The 19411-nt window shown below is 47.5% G+C and overlaps 1 protein-coding gene across 1 annotated transcript in view; it reads left to right on the top strand.

Moving 5' to 3' along the window:
- CNGB1 (cyclic nucleotide gated channel subunit beta 1) overlaps positions 1-19411 on the top strand; it is a 958531-nt gene that overhangs the window by 886731 nt on the left and 52389 nt on the right. The window contains exon 37 of the mRNA XM_085637063.1: positions 1699-1845. Within this exon, the coding sequence (XP_085493189.1) occupies positions 1699-1845 (147 nt within the window). The remainder of the gene's footprint in view (positions 1-1698; positions 1846-19411) is intronic.

Below are 19411 nucleotides of genomic sequence, written 5' to 3'. Positions count from 1 at the left end.
GATAAATGGCTGTTTATTTCAACTAAAGTTCAATATTCTTTTATTTCAACTGTTACTTTCTATAGGAAAACCTTGAAGGATCTTCACAAGCGACCCCCTGCTGAATTCAGAATATTGTCTACTTTTAAGAAATGTATAGCTATCCAGGATCCATTATTGGTTTTATACCCATTTCTACCACTAACTGGAAGGAGGTTGAAAGCACAAAAAATCAGAAAAATAGGCTATGTCCCAGAAAAATGCCAAAACTGTGTAGAAAATGTTGGGTTTCTGACAAAAGTCTGCCTGTTAATGAAAGCTGGGAATATTGTGATTTTATCCTTCTTTGATACCATTTGCAGGGAAAAAAACAGACGCTTTCTTCCGCAGCACTTTTTTACCATTTCCCCCCAAAACACAACATTTTGCTGAATTTTGGCTAATTTCGCAATCCTCTCCAGGGAAATCTGCAAACCCTGGGTATCTTTTGAATCTTCAGCAAGTTGGAAGATAAGGATGCCAATTTGGTGTGGATACCTTATGTGGACAAAAAATTATGGGGGCTTAAGCGCGATCTACCCCAAATAGGCAAAAAAGGGCTTGGCATGGGGGGGAGAAAAGGCCTGGCAGCGAAGGGGTTAGTGACAACCATGAAACACACATTGTGATGGAGAATATTGCAGAAGTCCCTTAGGATCTACAAGCAATGAGTGTGGCGGTTGCTCTGCTATGGAGGTCAAGAGATAACCCGGGGCATCTTTCCCAGAAGTTTGAAGTTAACACATTAGCCTTTCACAATGGAGGCCAGTTTTCCACTAGGATTGACAGTTTGCTCAATCCTGATTTGAAAGTAAGTGAAGTTGGTGCTCTCTTCAGATGAATGAAGGAGTCCGGGTTGGTGACTGTTGGCAGTTAAACCGGACTGGTTCACTCATCACCTGCCGTAAACTTGAACCTAGGCTGGTTATGGTCGATTATGTTCCTCAAATAGTTGGCCTTCAGTATCTCCAAACCAAAGCTTTTTATTAGAGTGAACATGAGGCCCAGCTCTTGTGGAAAGAGTGGAACATTAGGTACTGAACTAATGACACTACGAGTGATGCTAAACTATCACTGGGGAGGCGAGCAAAGCTGCGATGACAAGCTAGTGGATTCTGCAACCAGTACAACCAGACCACAAGCACTCGTAGCTTTGCTGGCCTCAATGGTGATCAGCAACAAGCTGGCATGCAATCTAGCATCCAAGGTGCTTCCTTGCTGGGTATAGCTGTCCACAGGTCCAACATCCTTCAACCCTGCACTGCTTAAACTAGCACTTGAAATAGAGAGTGCAATATGGTATCCTCTCTGCTGCCTTCTATATTCAGATTAGACCTTCATTGCTTGTAAAAATGAATCCGTTCCCTTTATGAGTTTACTAGCAAAAATCAAATAAGCACTTCAGTTACAGACAAATCTTTAAACTAAAAAAAATATTTTCACCTACATTCATTGTAGTGCTACATGTAAAAAGATGGGTATGAAATACTAAGAGCTCAAGCTCACCAACAGAAGCCGGTTGTGTTGATAAATGAAAATAGACCCAATTAAACAAAATGCATGTTACGCACAATTCCTGTTGTGCCAGTGCTCCTCTATCCAATCCCTGTTACACTCTGCCGTTGTCACGCACACTTTCCAAGTACCCCATGTCTCATATGCTTTTTTCACTTTGGCTAGTTTGCTCGCCGTAGGAGGTGGAAACCGACGCACTGCCAATGTTGTCGCGCATGGATTTACCAACCTTTTCATCCTGGATAAAAAGGACCTGAATGAAATCCTGATCCATTACCCGGAGTCGCAGAAAGTACTGCGGAGGAAGGCCAAGTAAGTACATGGTTCACAGTCTATACCATGTGGTTTCTGGTTGGTGTCCAGCATCCTGTGTGTCCTGCAAAGTTACTTACTGGTGGACTGATTCTGTCTGTCGTTTGTGAACCAAATGTGCTAAACGAACCTGAAGCAAATCTTAACCAAATCTGTTAGTTCAGAAACCCTGCTTGGAGCAAGATCATGTGGGGGTCAGTAAAGGGTAAGGTATTTACCATACCTGTTATATACCTTTACTGTCACCGTTGAAGTCAGGCATAGCATGCTAGATTGGTATTTAGAGCAGGCAATTCAAAATAGTATCCTTTATTTCCTCGCATTTATCCCGTAGTAAATGTTGATATATTTGTCTTGCCTTAGTCTGTGAGAGAAAAATTAATTTCCGGAGATGCAGTAAATGCCAAGCGGAGGACATGTCTCTACAATTTGTGAACCATTAATGCTCACTAGTGTATGAGCGGTGCCTTTTGATGCCTGGAGGTCACCTTCAATTCTAGTTGTGACAGAAGTGGTACAAATTTACTCTTTGTAGAGGTCCATCACCTCGGAGCAGGTGGAAAACACTGGTGTTCCATATCATTGCTTTTTGTTATCCTTCTTGCGATTGGTGGCTCTAGCAGGGTATTCCTCTCACCACTTACTAGCAATGCATCTGTTAAGCATTTTTTTTTTAAAAACATATTTTATTTGTCAAATGCACATAGAGTGGAGCTCTGTATCTGTTAAGCATTTAAAAAAGTTTTTTATTTCTAGAAATGCCAAATATGTTTTTTCAAAAATGGTTTCAAGTTGTGGAAAAGACGTAAATGTCACTTCCATTTGTGGTGCAGTGGAAATATTCTTAATATGACTGGCTGACATGTTTTCCCTTGAAATTCAATGTGTGTCCTTCTCTCCACTCCTATGTCCAGTCTGGGATTGTTACAAATCTCATGGGCAGCTCTGTTCTCCAAAAATAATTGAAAGGCAGGATGATGTTGCCCGGCACATTCGGTCACTGTTTATGTATTTTTTTAATACTTCTTCATGCAAAATCTGAATTGAAGCACTGCATACAGAGGATTTTTTTTTGCCAGCATTGCACACATTTAGAAGGTTCATCAGAGCACTGGGTGTCCTCGTATTTCAGTAGTTGCTGATTTAATGCATCTTTTCGGAAGAGATTAGTTTGATATCATAGAGAAAGAAGACACAACTCTTTGTCCCATTCTAAAAAACCCTGGGGTGAGCCCCAGGAAATGTATGTGTATAGATTGATACCATACCTTGTTAGGTCTCAGACACAGGCAATTTTTGCTGTCTGTTGACTAGATCAGCTATTTCCAATTGGTGTAATTGTAAATATATTTATTGTTCAATTAATAAATATTGTTATAATCATGCTGTACAGGACCACTGAAATCACATTTTACAGATTCCAGTCAGTGGTCCTCAGCATCACTGGTTGGTGTGTGCCAGTCATCCCACGGGCTGTCAGTGCCTTGCTAAGGCTGTTTGCTGTCCTCTCCATCTATTAGTGTGTACTGAGCCCTGGTGCCCTTACTTACCCACAGAGTCTACAATCTAGTAACATCGCACCCTGAGCATCGTTCACACTGGTGTCAGCGGATCCTCGTGCGGGGAGTCGCCTCTCCTTGAAGTCTCTTCTCTTCTACAGAGGCATATCTCCTAATGATGACTCTTTCTACTAAAGGAAAATGAGTTGTTAGGTAGCTGCCCTAAATCCTATTACTCCTATGTAGCTTTAAAATGTAGGCAACTGATTTGTGCGTCATATGTCTCAACTACTCCTTGTTTACAGGGACCCGCAGTATATTATTATCACTACTAGTTTAAAATGGGTCTTTTTTTTATTTCCATAACTCTCTAAATTATTCCTTCCGTCCACTGCTTTTCAATCAAAATAAGGGGCCTATTCAAAAAGACAAATTTACACATGAGTAATTCTACACATGTAAATTTACTCTTACAATTTTTTAGTAAATTTATTGGTTTTAGCTTGTCACCATGTTCGATTCTAAATTTATATTAAAATGTAGACTTCCATTTCTTCCCCCCTACAACAGCTTTAGATTTACGAGTGTAGAATTACTACTAGTAACTTCTTACACGTAGGTGGAGTTCACCACCACCAGTGTGTGGATCTTCCTATGGTAAAATATAGCAAAGATTTAGAAAATGTATTTAAAATAAATATTTAAAATATTTTCATGTTAAATAGTACAACACTATTAATGTAATTTTTAATAAAGTATGTAATTAATTTAAATAAATGAAATTAAAAATATTTGTAAAGGTTTCATTTAAAATTGACACCTAAAATAAAATGTTTATAATTATTTATTATGTATTAAAAGTTTTAAAAAGTTAGGCACATAATTAATTTAAATTAATTTAAATATGTTAAGTAGTTACATTTATGTTTATCTTATCATTAAATTACATATATATATATATATATATTTTACAAAGTCGAAATAAATTAATTTATTTAAACATTATTTCCTATGGGACTCTATTTTTAACTCCATGCCTTCATTATTTTCTATGCAAGAGTGTTACAATACTAGTGGTTGGCCATGTAAGGTGCTCGACTTACTCCAGGTCTCAGCTCAACTACATTTACTACTGTTGTTAGGTCCTTTTTGGCTGTAGTAACTTTAGAAGTGCAATTCATACCCAACAATAGGCTTATTCTTTTGTGGGTGGATGTCTATTCCTCCCTAAACCCATACGTAGCCCTACCTAAACCCCTCAATACTGCCCTTAAATGCCCTGCCACTTAGTAGTAGATATTACCCATTTTTCAGCCATTCCCCCGGTCCCTCCCACATTTACTACTAAGGGCCTAATTACGATGTCAGGCGGACTTAAGATATTGTTTCGGTCCTGGGACCAACCAACCGACATTCTGTCGGTGGTCCCAACCGACCAATTAGGATGCAACCGAACGCTGTTCGGTCACACTCCTATTCTTTACAATAACAGCATGCATTCCGACCGGAATGCATGCTTTCATTGTAAAACTGCGAGGTGCACTTCATCCCTGCACCCCGTCGCAGGTACCTCAAGGTGCCTGTCATGGGGTGCAGGGATCAAAAGGGGGGGGCACCATAGGTGTCCCTCGGACTCCAACCTCAGGCCGTGCACCCATGGGGACCCTGCTGGGGGCCCCCAAATTTGACTTCCTACAGCCTTTCTGTGTCAGAAAGACCAGCACAGAAAGGCTGTAGGAATCCGTCATTGTAATCCCTCGGGCAGAAAGAGCTGCCTTTGGTATTACTGAAGTGATTCCAACACTATCCTAATGGGTGGGTCAGAAAGGAATCCGGCAACCTGATTACGATGCAGTAGGAATGCCTCTGACGGACTGTTGGAGCCGTATCCTACTGCATCGTAATCGACCCCGTTGTAGTAAACGTACATGTGTAAGGATTTCCCTATAGAAAACATAGGAGAGGTGGCGATGTCTAACAGTAGGTTTGTGAATTGCATTTTGTAGTAAGTAAATAGTATTATTTTAAGTACGACAAAATGCAGTTTGTGAATCAGGCCCTAATTTGGATGATGTGGTTATTGGAGGATAATCTTTCAAACAGTGGTGGCTCCTCTGCAATGGCGATTGAATGTTGTCCCACTACATGGTTCTGATGAAGACCCGTGTTGATGCCTTACCCGAGCACGTGACATAATTGGGTCGAAACGTGGACGATCGTTTCTGGTGCTCCATATTGTGACCAAGCATACTCCATAGCCTATTAATAAGGACATAGACCAGAATCACTTTTAACGTATTTCAGGACACCAGCATTGCAGAAATGTCTGTGTTTTGTATTGTTCTGTAACACATGTAACGTCTTGTATAGTTAAATGTTTACATTTGTGACATCATGCACCAATTGTATATGACGTACTGAATGTTGTTCGTTCACTTACTGTATATATGTAATCAATGGCGTTTGGGCTAGTGTATGCACCTAAGGTACATGAATTGTAATATACCTTAGTACTTTTCTTCAAATACTTTTGGTGTCAATGATTTATTACATGGATCGATTTGTTTATACGTTTACGTGTAGATAAGCTGAATGGGTGGCTTGCCTGAGTTTAATCAGTAACTAATTCATTTAGTATCTTACACCCTCCAGAACCAATTGTTGCCTATATTGATTGACTTCACAGGTTCTGCGGGATACTGGGTTACCCCATTCACTGTAACGCCAGTGACTATCCAGCAGTTTATAGTAATAATCCGTGTCGCAGATATTCAGGGTTTTTAGGAGCCCATAGTAGTAACCCCGAAAGGGGGCGGGGGGGGGTTCTCTGAACAGTTAAATAATAGTTCTTAGCTGTGAGAAAAAAAATAGGCCAATTGAAAGAGGGCCTGGTGAGTATAGGGAGAGTACAGCGTCAATCGTGCACAGTTGAGACGATTCACAATTGCTAGATTTTATTCACTCTAACTTTTGCATAATTAGTATTTTTTTTACTGTGCGTTCATGTGCTTTTTTGCTTCTCCACTTCTAAGTGTATTTAAATATGGCCACTGAATGCATGCACATCTGCTGTAGCCATCTTCGCATTCAGTTTTGGTTTATTTTAATATATGCAACTTCAAGATGGCCTCGCGCACACATCTCTGGCGCCTATCTAGGATAACAAAAGTCATTGGCAAATTCAATAGGTTTCACAGCCGACACCGGTTTTCCAAAGCTTATTTACCTACGTTGTTAGGAACAAGATTGCCACCCAGCTGATGGGCCAGGTCAAAATGGGAAAACTGCATTTCATGGCGACTAATCTTCAGGAATTAATCCAGGTTGAAGCACTGAGTCGCTCTCAGCATTTGTAAGCACATTCTTGCTGAACAGTCATCTGCAGTCAGTCAGCGACTCTTGACTTTACAAGACATTCTTACTAGCTTTCAGGACACTCGACCAGGCTGTGCAACTGCATCGGCTGGTTTTTGTAATGGCTTATACTGGTTTGTTACCATTCTGGAACACATCTTTTCTTTGAGGCATATACAACAAGTTACAAAAGATAACTGTAGTCTCCACCATTGCTTAATTTGGACCTGAATAAGTGCCTGGACCAACATTTTTCGCAGAAGCCCATTTGCGCCGCAGTCTAATGTCGGGATTGCTAAATACCATTGATGTATTTCACCTCATGCCTCTTTCTCCCACCAGCTCACTCTCACTCCCTCTTTATCTCACTCTTGCCGACTCCTTTTCATCCCCGCTTTCTCTCTGGTTTTCTGGTGTTCTTTCCATCTTTCTCTTCCGCCTCCTTTCCTGCTTTGCTGCCTTTCTCTCCCTTATTATTGGGCAAAGAATAAGATGAGGATTGAAAATAAGTTCTGGTCCACAAACAAAAGAGTGCTGGTGGGCCCCATCTGCAACCACCAGTTCAAATTAAGCTTTGTGAATCCCCACAAATCACCTCCAGTCCGATGTTCCATATGTGCTTGTTTTTAGGTCTCGCCTACGCAGCGCGCATGCGCTGCATAGGAGGAGACCTTTAGAAATTGATTCAGTTTTTCAGGCAAAAACGTGCACGCATTGCATTGCTTTGAATGGCAACGCGTGCACGTTTGGCAATTTCCTTGCGGGAGCGACCTTTGAAACCATCTGTTTGTAATTAACAGATGGTTCCTGCTCGCTCCCGCAAGGGAAACAGGTGCAGGCCCCCTCCTCTCTCCCCTCCTCCTGCTGCCTCCTCCTCTCCTCATCAAACTAGTTTTTTTACTTACAACGCGAGGCGCCCGCGCTTGTTTTTGCTGAGACCGGCCTTCAGCTTCCTCCGTGTGCGTGGCACTGCGTTTTAATCCTTCCACTTCAGCTCTGAGTGAGTGAACTTCCTTTTTCAGAGCATCTGCATCATCTTCCACCACTGTGGTCCCATCCGCTACCTTCCTTAGATCCAGGCTCAGATGATTAATCTCCATAGCCATTGAGTCAATTTTCCGCTCTACCACAACAAAGGAGCCCTCTATCACCGCCAGGAATTCCGCAGCAGTGGGCCCCTGAACCAGCGCTGCCGTGGATTTTTCACTGACTTGGTGTGCCGGCAGCGCCTTTGGCATTGTCACAATGTATTGATCGATGTTGTTGGCTTGTGCCAGTTTTGTCCCTTTGTCCTTCCCCATTGTCAGCAGCTCTCTGGGACTTTTCGCACTAGGCAGTATCACCTGTCTGCTGCCGCACCAGCAACTGGCGAATGCACCCTTCTGTCTCTGCACCTGGTATCGAGGCCCGGAGTAGTTTTATCACAAGGTGCGTTTATGGATGTATGTCTAGCACATAATCCGTTCAGCTTTTCTGACTCACAGACTGTCAGCTCTACCCCAACAGTTCCTACCGCGATGCCAGGGCCTCCACCAGCCACAGCTACTCCATTCAAGCCCTGCGCTTCTCACCGCACTGTCCAGCTCACTTCACTGTCCACACCTTCTCCCTGGGTCTAGTCAGGGAGATCAGACAATTGTAGACAACTGCAAAGAGCCCAGGCCACTATCTTCACTCCAAGGGCCCAGTTCAGGCCCCTACCTATCTTAGCATCACTTAAGACATCCAGAAGGCTACTTGCAACCTCAGAAACTCCCCCAGTCACTTGGGGGCTTGTAGCTTGGGCTGCATTCAACTCCCTGTTCCCTCACTGGCCGTAACTGCTATATCCTCATCTCAGGCCTCATAGGTGGGAGCGCTGAAACTCCTGGGGCACCAGCAGTCCTCGCAATCCACCTACACAGACCCAGGAACATTCATAGTGCAGTCCCCTGGTCACCAGTCTACAAGGAGTCTGCATCTGTGACCACGTTGCAGTAATAATGGTACAGCCCAGCCCTGAATTCAATTGCCAGATGCATCCGCATCCACACAGGTCCATTCATTATCATTGGGGTGTCTCAGGGTGGGGAGGGGCACCATCCTCTCGCCCCGACACCGCACTGCTTATTGCCAATATCGGCAACACTCCCCATCCCTCCCACAGCAATATCTTAGAGAAATAATCAGACAAGACACATTCTTAGTGGATAAAATTGCTGCAGGTTTATTTGCATAACAAATATGCCAACATGGTGGGTTATCTTACGGGCGATCCCAGGGCAGGCAGCCCCTCACCGCCTGCCCACCTGATGAGCCAAAACTCACCGTGGCCCTAGCCAACTGGTGTTTGTTAGATTTGGGGGAGGGGGTAGCCCCTCCCACCGGTGGACCACCTGTCCACCCCCTTACTCACGCCCCCCATCTAAAGGGGGCGGAGCGTTGAGGCAACACCCGGTTGCTCAAGTCCACAACCGCCCGTAGGACTAATGGGGCGCCGTCGCTCCTCCAGGGTCCAACGCGAGGACCTTCCTGGGGATATTTGGCTTTAGAACCCTTACTGTGCTCGTGCAGAGAGTACCCTTCTGTACCTTACAGCCTCTGGATCACCCTGTAACTCCGCCTGCAACACAAAATAATAAGTTAGATAGACACACCCCCACCCCTGCCTGTACGCCGGGTAAGCGGTGTGGAGGGAAACGGCGTCCAGGCAGGATAAAAAAGAGGGCGACCAGTGGGCGGGAGAGGTATATGTACCTCTCCTGCCCGGAAGTGACGTGGGCATGGGGGACCCACGAGGGTCCCAGACACTGGGAGGCTGACTCGTCGTGTGCCATCCTGTGGCACTAAGTGGTCGCCCTCTTAGGAGGGCCCCCTGCGTGGGCCCGGGGCAGCCCTGCATAGTGCCAATATCGGCAACACTCCCCATCCCTCCCACAGCAATATCTTAGAGAAATAATCAGACAAGACACATTCTTAGTGGAGAAAATTGCTGCAGGTTTATTTGCATAACAAATATGCCAACATGGTGGGTTATCTTACGGGCGATCCCAGGGCAGGCAGCCCCTCGCCGCCTGCCCACCTGATGCGCCAAAATTCACCGTGGCCCTAGCCAACCGGTGTTTGTTAGATTTGAGGGAGGGGCTAGCCCACCCCCTTACTCACGCCCCCCCAGCTATAGGGGGCGGAGCATTGAGGAAACCCCCGGTTGCTCAGGTCCTCAACCGCCCATAGGACTAACGGGGCGCCGTCGCTCCTCCAGGGTCCAACGCCAGGACCTCCCTGGGGATATTTGGCTTTAGCACCCTTACTGTGCTCGTGCAGAGAGTACCCTTCTGTACCTTACAGCCTCTGGATCGCCCTGTAACTCCGCCACAGCACTGGGCGTGGCCACCGTCACCCAGGGCCCCCCACCAAGGTAGGCATCTTTACCTATATCCTCCTGATTCACAGGCCTCTTCCCGGTACAGGTCCCTGTTCACTCTGGACAGGTGAACCCCTCCTAATGAAAACGCCCTGTGTACTTGGCCTGCTAAAATCCCTGCCTGATGAAGCTAAACCACCTTTGTTCAGTGAATTTTACGCATGGCACTGTTACCTTTCCTGCACAAGGATTCCTGGCCTCCCCTGGCCGGGCTCCTCGCCAAACTAAACAAGGGGTTATCCCTGACCCCTTTAACTCACACGCTCCCCAATTAGCTGCTCATCTTACGCATGGAGGGCTTCAAATCTTACCGCAGTGCCTTCCTTCCAAGGAAAGTCAACTCATGCCTCCCCTAGTGTATGACCAAAAAGATGGGAGGGGAGAACATCCCCCCCAGTAATTCCGAAGTGGAAAACCCAAGCCTCCGTTTTTTGGATTCCGCCCGTCACGCCACACTCAGGACGCATGAACGGCCCTAGCCCAGACCTTGGATCCTGGCAAAATAAAGATATACTCAGTTGCTAGCCCCTTTAATGAGCGCTGCACACCATATTATACAACTACTCGAGCTTGCACCTAGTTGCACAAAACACTGCACCCCGTCACCTCAGGTGCCTCACAGGGTGCCTTCGGACAACATAAAGTTCGCCTGTACATAATACACTTAACCTCTCAATCCGGCGACTCCCCAGGGTGGCCACTGAAAGCTGTACCTATAAAACCTAGGGATTCCCATCATCCCACCTGCATGGTGCGCTCTGCTGCCAAGCCCGCCCAGAACGCTGTGTCTGCTGCCCCTGCTAAAGGAATGACTGCAAAGGCACCTGTCAGGACCCACCTTGCCTGCCATAATAATATGCCCTTGTCTACCACAAGCAAGACTATAGACTCAAGGAGTCACATCAGGAGTCGAAAGCCACTACGTCGGAAGCGGACGTGCCCACCCAACCTACTGATGCTCAAACAGCTTGCTTAACGCTCACCTTGATCAAATAAATGCAAAGTGCCATTGGAGTCCCCTCACAGTTCTATCTAGCACACACCCAAGCTGAAGGTATCGAGGCGCCTTACCTGAGCACCTGTCACGGTATCCCCTGACTTACGCCTGGCTCTGAGCAACTGGCTCCGGACTGATTTGACATATGCAGTGCCAGGTGTGACTGCCTCTCAATTAAAATTGACTGACACACAACAACAGGCCCTTCCTGTGAACAATTGCAATGCTGGGTTGCTGATTTGATGCATGGCGTTACCCAAGAATGTCTCTAAATGTTATTTCCTCATGTTTAGCAGTTGTGTAAATTCTTAACAAACAGCAATGAATGAATCGCTCATCAAAGTCAGAGGACATATCAAACCGCTTAGGTCTACCTCGCTGAGAAGGATGGAGCCATGCCCATTATCGGTATTAGTAAATGAAGACATTATTCATTCATGCTCCCAAAGAGAGAAACACTGCCCCCAAGAGACCTTCCCACTTTATGGCACCTGGCAGTACAAATTGATTTAACGCCCAATTGTCAACCCCAAACTGATATACTGTTATGCCCCACCCAGGGCACCCTGTCCGGTTATCGCTCAGGCAGACGCACCGCAAGGCCAACTGAAGGAAGAGTAAAACAGCTCTGATCTAAAACTGTTCGCGGCGACACATACATAGAGATGGCCAATGTTGCGCGAAACTGGATTCAGCCTACGCCCACGCTGACAAACAGCAAGGGGTGGATCACCCAGGCCTTCTTGCCTGCATACCCATCCGCCCCCAACTATTGCCTCAGAGAAGTAAGGGCATACCACCAGCCCCACAGCATTTTGCAAAGTTCCTTTAACTTTCCATCCGCACTGAATGTAAATATGTTCCCCCCCATGGTAACTTGGCGCAGAGTAACGTAGCCACCCAACTGAATGGCACTTGAATTGTCGACTTCTGAAGGATGAGTTGCTGAGTGTACCTACCAGGTTCTGAACCTGCTACCAGGATCCCCCTACAGGATTAGTTATGCTCGACTTATCTGTGCATATACCCTTCACTCATGGGATGTGGCCTAAGTCGTACATAAATTGGGGAATGTAACGCAAACAAATAGTGAAGAAGGGTAACAGGCATACTTCCCTATTCGCAACAATCAGCGTTAGAAAGCACACCGCAGAAAAGCAGGTCCCTTGCAATCAAGATGGTACCCCTGTCCCACCGTGCTGTATGCCTTGTGCACATTACTGACTGTTAGAGTTGGGCCCCAAGTAATAATTATTTCATTGAATTGACTGTGTATTCCACCGCTTCAGTTAAATATGCCCCGTCGCACAGCCATGTAGGGGAATGAGAAACCATTCCCGACCTGCTTACGAGGTTATATAGTGCACTACCCCGATCGGTCTTAGTGACTGAAAACAATATTCATTCTTTTTCAGGCAAAGCGAGAAACACTGCCCCCAGGTGGCCTTCACACTTATGGCACCCTAGCAGTACAAAATAGTTTCGCACCCTTACTCCCCAAACTGAAGGGCACCCAGTCCTGTTCCAGCCAAGGCGGACGCACCGCCAAGTAAACTGAAGGCAGTGCAATACACAAGTTCACAGCGACCCCAGCCCAAAAACGTCCAATATTGCGCAAAATCAGAATCAGCATTCGCCAGCGCTACACCACACATGAGACATGCGTCAACCGGATCGGCAATCCCAACACAAAGACGTCTCACATGTCATTGTTCGTTCTCCTCCCTTGATCTGTGAAACACAGCCAAGGCGACCCGCTGTCAAAAGCGATCCAAGAAAAACCCCTGTGCCCGACCACCGGATGGCACGAAATCAAGCCGCTCGCAAACCTGAGGGCAGCACCAGCCGAGGGGGCGCGCAGCACACAGTGGTCAATTTGTAAAACTACAAGTGCCAGGGCTCTCGTCAAGCGGACAAGGCAGCGTGCACCATCCATTGCCCCCCGCGGGTGCCGCCAATGACAGCAAGAAAAAAACTACTAACCATAGCACTCCTACACGCGTGACAATTCATACCATACCAGACACCAAAGCCACAAAATTGGCTTGGGTGGCATGCACTAGTGGTCGTCAATGTATATTAAACCAATAAACAGCTGTTGTTGTGCTCATGTCCAAACCTGGCAGACAGGGCCACAACGCGGCAGACCGTCGCAAGCCCCGGGGCCAAGAAATAAGTACTGGTGCCGAGCACCGGAAACCACCGGCCCACACCAGGCACTGGATGCACACCCCGTCTGTTCCTGTCACCAAGCGCCTCGCAATAATTTCTCTTAAAGTGTATAGACCCAAAACAGGCCTGACGTATCCCCACTGGAAACAGAGCACACTGTGTAACAAAGCCCCTCCAACACAAGTTCGGGGTGCAGGCCTAGATTCAGAAAGGAAACGTGCTAAGAGACTGTCTCCGCAAGGCAGTATGACATTCCGAGCCAGAGATGCCCTTGAGACGTCGGACTTTTCGCCTCAGTGCACAACAGTCCATTAGCTAGGAAGAGGCTGGACACAACACACTACTCTGTAATCTTTTCCTTTTTAGAATCATCCCCATGGCCGCCTAAGACCACTGTGGTCACCATTAGACAAACATATCAAGGCAGTTCTGAGATTCGAACTAGAAGTTGTGTGTACTGGAGCCTCCCGACTGTGTACTGGACGCAAACTGTGGCTAAAAGTTCAATAGAATGTTCATAATTCACTTGAAACAGATCACAACATGTGTGCATGCAACTTCTTGTAAAGCACGCTTTTTCTATAAGTATCCCAAAACCTCAACACCAATTATCTGCTATCCATTTCCATTCACCGCAATAGGCAACCTGCGATGACAACGGCTTGTGTCCGAAGAAACTCTGTGTGTATCGTGACCTTGCATGACATAACTGTATCTGCAAACCAGGGTTCTCACTTTTCAAAATGACAAATACCTCCCCATGGTCAGAAGGCTCGTGTGACGGTAAGAGCGACTAGCAGATCCCCCACGACAGGCACATTCACCCAAAAGGGCATCGAGGCGCCAAAGCCAAACGGCTTGTTGCAAATTACAATCCGGCTCCCAACAACATTCCCAACGAAGGAGAGGAGAACCAACAGAACAAAATGAATTCAAATGTCTTCAGAAAGCAAAGAGGAGTGAAAGGTCCAAGGATACAGTGGCATCTTGTTTCCCGGTTGGGGACCGTGCAGGACAAGAGAGCATCCTCATGAGGATGCCCAATCAATTGTCAATTTAAAAAAGAAAAATGTTTTGGGCTCAGGAAGCGGACTGCACTCAATCCAGTTATCTTATCCCATTTCCGTAATGAGAAGGCCATACAAAGACGGCACGCCGTGTGCCCACACGACAAACTGTTGCCGCCTGCCCCACCACCAAGTGGTACCGCAAGGGCAGCATGTCCACCAAGAAATGTGGACCACCAATACCATCCAACCTCCCATCCGCCACAACGCCACTGCCCTCCCCGTCAAACCACGCCAACCCCGCCGGCGGCACCCACATCACCAGCTGACCCTCGGCTGACCGCCCATGCATAAAACACACAAGTCGGCCGGACAGGAGGTAGTAATAAGAAGCTTCAAAGAGAGCTTTTAGAGCTGTAAGATTACCAATGCAAGCAGTAAGACAGTGCTAACTTAACGCAACCACTGGCGACCAAAACTAGCAGCCGACTGCAATAGAAACACATTCCAGAGACTATCACCTCATTTTGAACAAATGGACAGATCATCCGCTTATAACCCATAATACAGTGGCACAGGAAGCCTGAACCCTGGAGAAGAGCCGAGAAGACGGTGATCAGCCTAGCTGATGGGCACACCCAATGGGCCGAGGATCTGACCTGATGTGCGATCCCGCCAAGCGAGAGTGAACAGCGCGGCCTCAAAGCCTCCCCCATGCGATCCTTGCCCACGTGGGCCGAGGCCCCATCTCAGGCCGCAAAAAGCGCACGGTAGACCCCCTTGCAGCAATCATGCCTCCCAGGAACAGCGGTGGAGGGAGCATCGCAGCGCTCGCTAGTCCTCCCCCCCCCCCCCCCAACCGAGGCCCAGCCAAGCTCACCCAAGTCGTGCTCTCACCGTAACCCCACATGAGGCGAAGGAAGCATGGCCGAGGAAAGCTGCCCAGTCCTGGTTGATGACCCTTTGTAGGGGGGTGGGGGGAGGACGCACTCGCCGTGATACAGGAAAACTAAGAATCTCCCGGGACCCATCTGGACGGCGTGAAGGATTGCAAAACGGTGTCAAGGGCAGCTGCATGGTTCCTGCCGTGACGAGGAGGGCCCACACATTCCTGTGGCATTCTCCCAGCACCCCGTGATCCCGCTCACTGGCCCCCCGCGACCGACAAAGAGACCGACAAAGAGACCGACAAAGAGACCTCCGGCGGCCACAACACATGGCCCGCAACATCTGCCCCTCAAATCGGGACCCGTAACACCCGCTTCGCCGTGGCATGGCGTTTTGAGTTGCAATTATGCACTACGGCTCATGCACGCCCCCCGGGGTGAGCGGCAATCTGTGATGGGGGGGAAACTGCCCTAATGATCAAGTCGACCAGTAAAACATAGTCTAAAGGGTACCAGTAGCTTCACCGTGGCGAGGGATAGACAGGCCACCCCCCGAAAAATGCCCAGGAGCTGTAGCCCTCGCAACACACCACCAGGCAACCCAAATCACCCTGAACTACTGAGGATGAAGGCCATTCTGTCCCGGAAGTGACGCATAACGCGTGACCCTGGTAAAGGCCCCTCCGGGCCTCGCACCAACACTCGGCGCTACCCTCGCTCCCCCACTGCCCACCCCCCCCCCCGAGCCACGCCAGGAGGCAGTCCCGGCCCGGCTGCTCCCACAACACAGCACCCAGCCAAGCCAGGGAGGATCGAGGACATCAAGGCAGCACACGCAGACGAACAACCCGACACCACAACACACGGGGCCCCGGGTCACCCACCATGGCGCATGACTGCCCCCCCCCCGCACAGTAACACACAAAGAAAGACTTGAGGGACGGGGCAGGCAATACCCCTGCACTCACCGGGGTCAAAACACCGGGGAAGGGGACCGACGCCAAACCAACGACCAAACGGCGTCCAGGCAGGATAAAAAAGAGGGCGACCAGTGGGCGGGAGAGGTATATGTACCTCTCCCCCCCACCCCCTCCTGCCCGGAAGTGACGTGGGCATGGGGGACCCACGAGGGTCCCAGACACTGGTAGGCTGACTCGTCGTGTGCCATCCTGTGGCACTAAGGGGGGCTGCCCTCTTAGGAGGGCCCCCTGCGTGGGCCCGGGGCAGCCCTGCAATCAAGCCGCGGGAGTAGGGCAGGCCATGGACATGGTCCCTCTTGCCCGCTGGCTCAGGTCCTCTTGTCTCCAAGGCCAAGCCTCTGCCACTGGCCCCTCATCTATGTCGGTTGATCCGCACTGTGTGTCCGCCAGGCTCCCCACTCACTGGCAGGTTTTCAGGTCTCTTCGCTGCTGACGTGGCCTTACATCTCTGTCACACTGGGCCCTCCACACTCCCAACGGTGTCCGGGCCCATTCAGGCCCGCCGTTTCACACCACACCACACTTCGCACAAAACACTTTTAGGGCCCCCACAAGACACTGCCATCAGTAGAGGGTGCCGCCACTAGTATTTTAGTTTCTCTTAAGCATGATTTGGCCCAGGATTACGAAGGATACAGAGCTCATCTGCAGGAGAGGTCAGGAAAGACGTCTAGTCGGGCATCTTGGCAGGCCACGCCTCTCCTAGCACTGAGGGTTATTTATCATGCTTCAAAGAACGCGTACCATGCATTTATCACAGACTTCACTGTATTTTATGATGATTATAACAGTGAGTTACGGCTTTTATTATATATTATTTTAAACAAATTTTATTGAACATTTGTTCTTGTCGTCTTACATTCAAATGCAATCACTGTTACAGTCAAGCATTCTTAAAGTTCACTCGTTCCCATTATCCCTTCTGTTGACAGGTCTAATGGCTTAGCATCTTTGCTTGTATAATTCTTGTCCCTTTTGATGCCCCCCACCTCCCTACAATCCTCCTATTTACATCAGTGATCCTCAATAGGATGTGAGTTCAAGCCTGTTGCATCATTTCGCCTGCCTCTTGCAAGAGGCCAAGGAGCAAAGACACACAAAACAACAAAACAACTCCCTCCCCCCCTTTGCCAGGCGTGTCATATGTAGTAACAATCGTATCTTCCAGAGGAGTGTTACGTCTCCTAGTTCCCTCGGTCTATCATGCTTACGGCTTTTATTATAGAGATCCCTCTGTTACTTTTGGAACTTCTGTTGTACCACGACACCTAGTGTTGGCTGGGGGGTGGAGGGTCAGGTGTTGTGTATTCTGAAATATCATGGGTTTAAAACCACCTGCTGCTGAATTCCTTGTGTCCAGGACAATAAAAATGTCAGGATAACTCATGAATTATATTGCTTCTGGAGTAAGATCAGCGTTTGGCAGTTTTAACTCATCATGAAGTAGTGCACAGAGTTAATGTGACTGCTGCAAAGAATGTGTACCATGCAGATCACTGAACTGCATTTTCTGTGGCTAGCTCACTGGGTTACTGCTTCTGTCACAGAGATCCTTTTGTTATTTGCAGTTTATACGTTACGATCCACAGTTACATATCAACTGCAACCAAGGAGCTGCATTCAAATGGCATGGGATAGGTTAGAATGTTTTTTCCTCACCTCACCCACGCACACAAAGCCCTCCACAACACCGGACCAGCCTACCTCAACGGCCGACTCAGCTTCTACACCCCCACCCGCCAGCTCCGCTCCGCCAGCCTCGCCCTCGCTACTGTCCTCCGCATCCAACGAACGACCGCCGGTGGAAGATCCTTCTCCTTCCTCGCCGCCAAGACCTGGAACACCCTCCCCACCCACCTGCGGCAGACCCAGGACCTGCTCACCTTCAGAAGACTCCTCAAGACCTGGCTCTTCGAGCAGTAGCAGCACCCCTCCCCCCCCCCACCCCCTGCAGCGCCTTGAGACCCGCACGGGCAAGTAGTGCGCTTTATAAATGCATTGATTGATTGATTGATTCTCCCGTCTTTCATTATCCTTATGGTGCTAAAAGCAGTTAGCTTAGGTAGAAATACATTCTTTTAGTAAACACGATCACAGTGGTACCTCTTAAATCCTGAGTTTGTGCTTCCCCGGGCCAAACACTCCTACAATATACTGCCTACTAGTATGGATGACATGTGATTCCTACAACTTTTAATCCTCACTGTTTTATGTAACATTTCAAAAGGACTGATTTACACACGTTTGATTCACTATCTCTGTCTAATGTGTGTGTAAAGTGCTCTGACACCCAGTGGTTGAAATGCATTAAAAACAAGCATTGGGACCTTATAAGTGTTTAGTTATCCAGCACAATATCCTTGGTGCAACAACATCAAGTGTTGCATGGTTAAACATTTATAAGGTCCCAAAGGCGAGACCTATTGGCTATGCCAATGCGTGTTTACTTATATATTTGTGACAGTTAGTGAATATCTTGAAAACGTTTAGAATCACTTTATAGTGTTAATGAATCAGTTCAAAGAAGGCCCTCGACAATGAAAAAAAGTGTAACAAAAGGTCTGAGCCAATAACGACCAAGGATAAAGGACCATTGGTACTGCCAAAATGCAATGTTTAAATCTCTTCCCGGCACCGTACTTTAAGGAGCGAGAACCGCCATGTGCATGGATGTGATACTATTTATTTCTATATAGAGGTTGGCGAGCTGCTGAAACTCGAGCCTGTATCCTGGCTCTGGCTCAGCTCCAGGTCCCATTGTAACCTCGAGGCCATAACGAGCCGAGCTTCCATATGGCTTCTGCAAGCCACCCTCCCTCTTCCTGTATGCACAAAGAGGTAAAAAGAAGGCATTATTAACATTTGAGGGGAAAAGGAGAGACACAAATAGATACCCATGTGGTGGCTGACTTGTGCAAAGTGCAACTAGAAAACGTAGATTGATCGCAACTTCGCCCTTAACAAAACTGTGTTACCCTGAGCAAATATTTTATTTACTGATTCTCCTTTTTCTTCACTATCGCATAAGAAAGCACCTTCAAATACGTGAGTTCAGCATTCTAGCTGTACAAAGACCCATTTAATTTAATAGGCTAAAATGTTGCTCTGTCTATAACAATCTGGGCCACATATAGGGTTGGCTTGGCATCTGTCTTGTCTCTTAGTTCCCTAACGACCCCGTCGCCAGAGTGGGGGTGGGGAAGGAATGGTTCTATATTCATGTTTAAAAACGATTACTTTTATGAAATATTTTTCACTGCAGGACTA

This window comes from Triturus cristatus, chromosome 12, assembly GCF_964204655.1.
Source record: "Triturus cristatus chromosome 12, aTriCri1.1, whole genome shotgun sequence".
Classification (NCBI taxonomy): Eukaryota; Metazoa; Chordata; class Amphibia; order Caudata; family Salamandridae; genus Triturus; species Triturus cristatus.
Note: the sequence above shows the minus strand (reverse complement) of the source record. Positions and strands in the feature narration are given on the sequence as shown.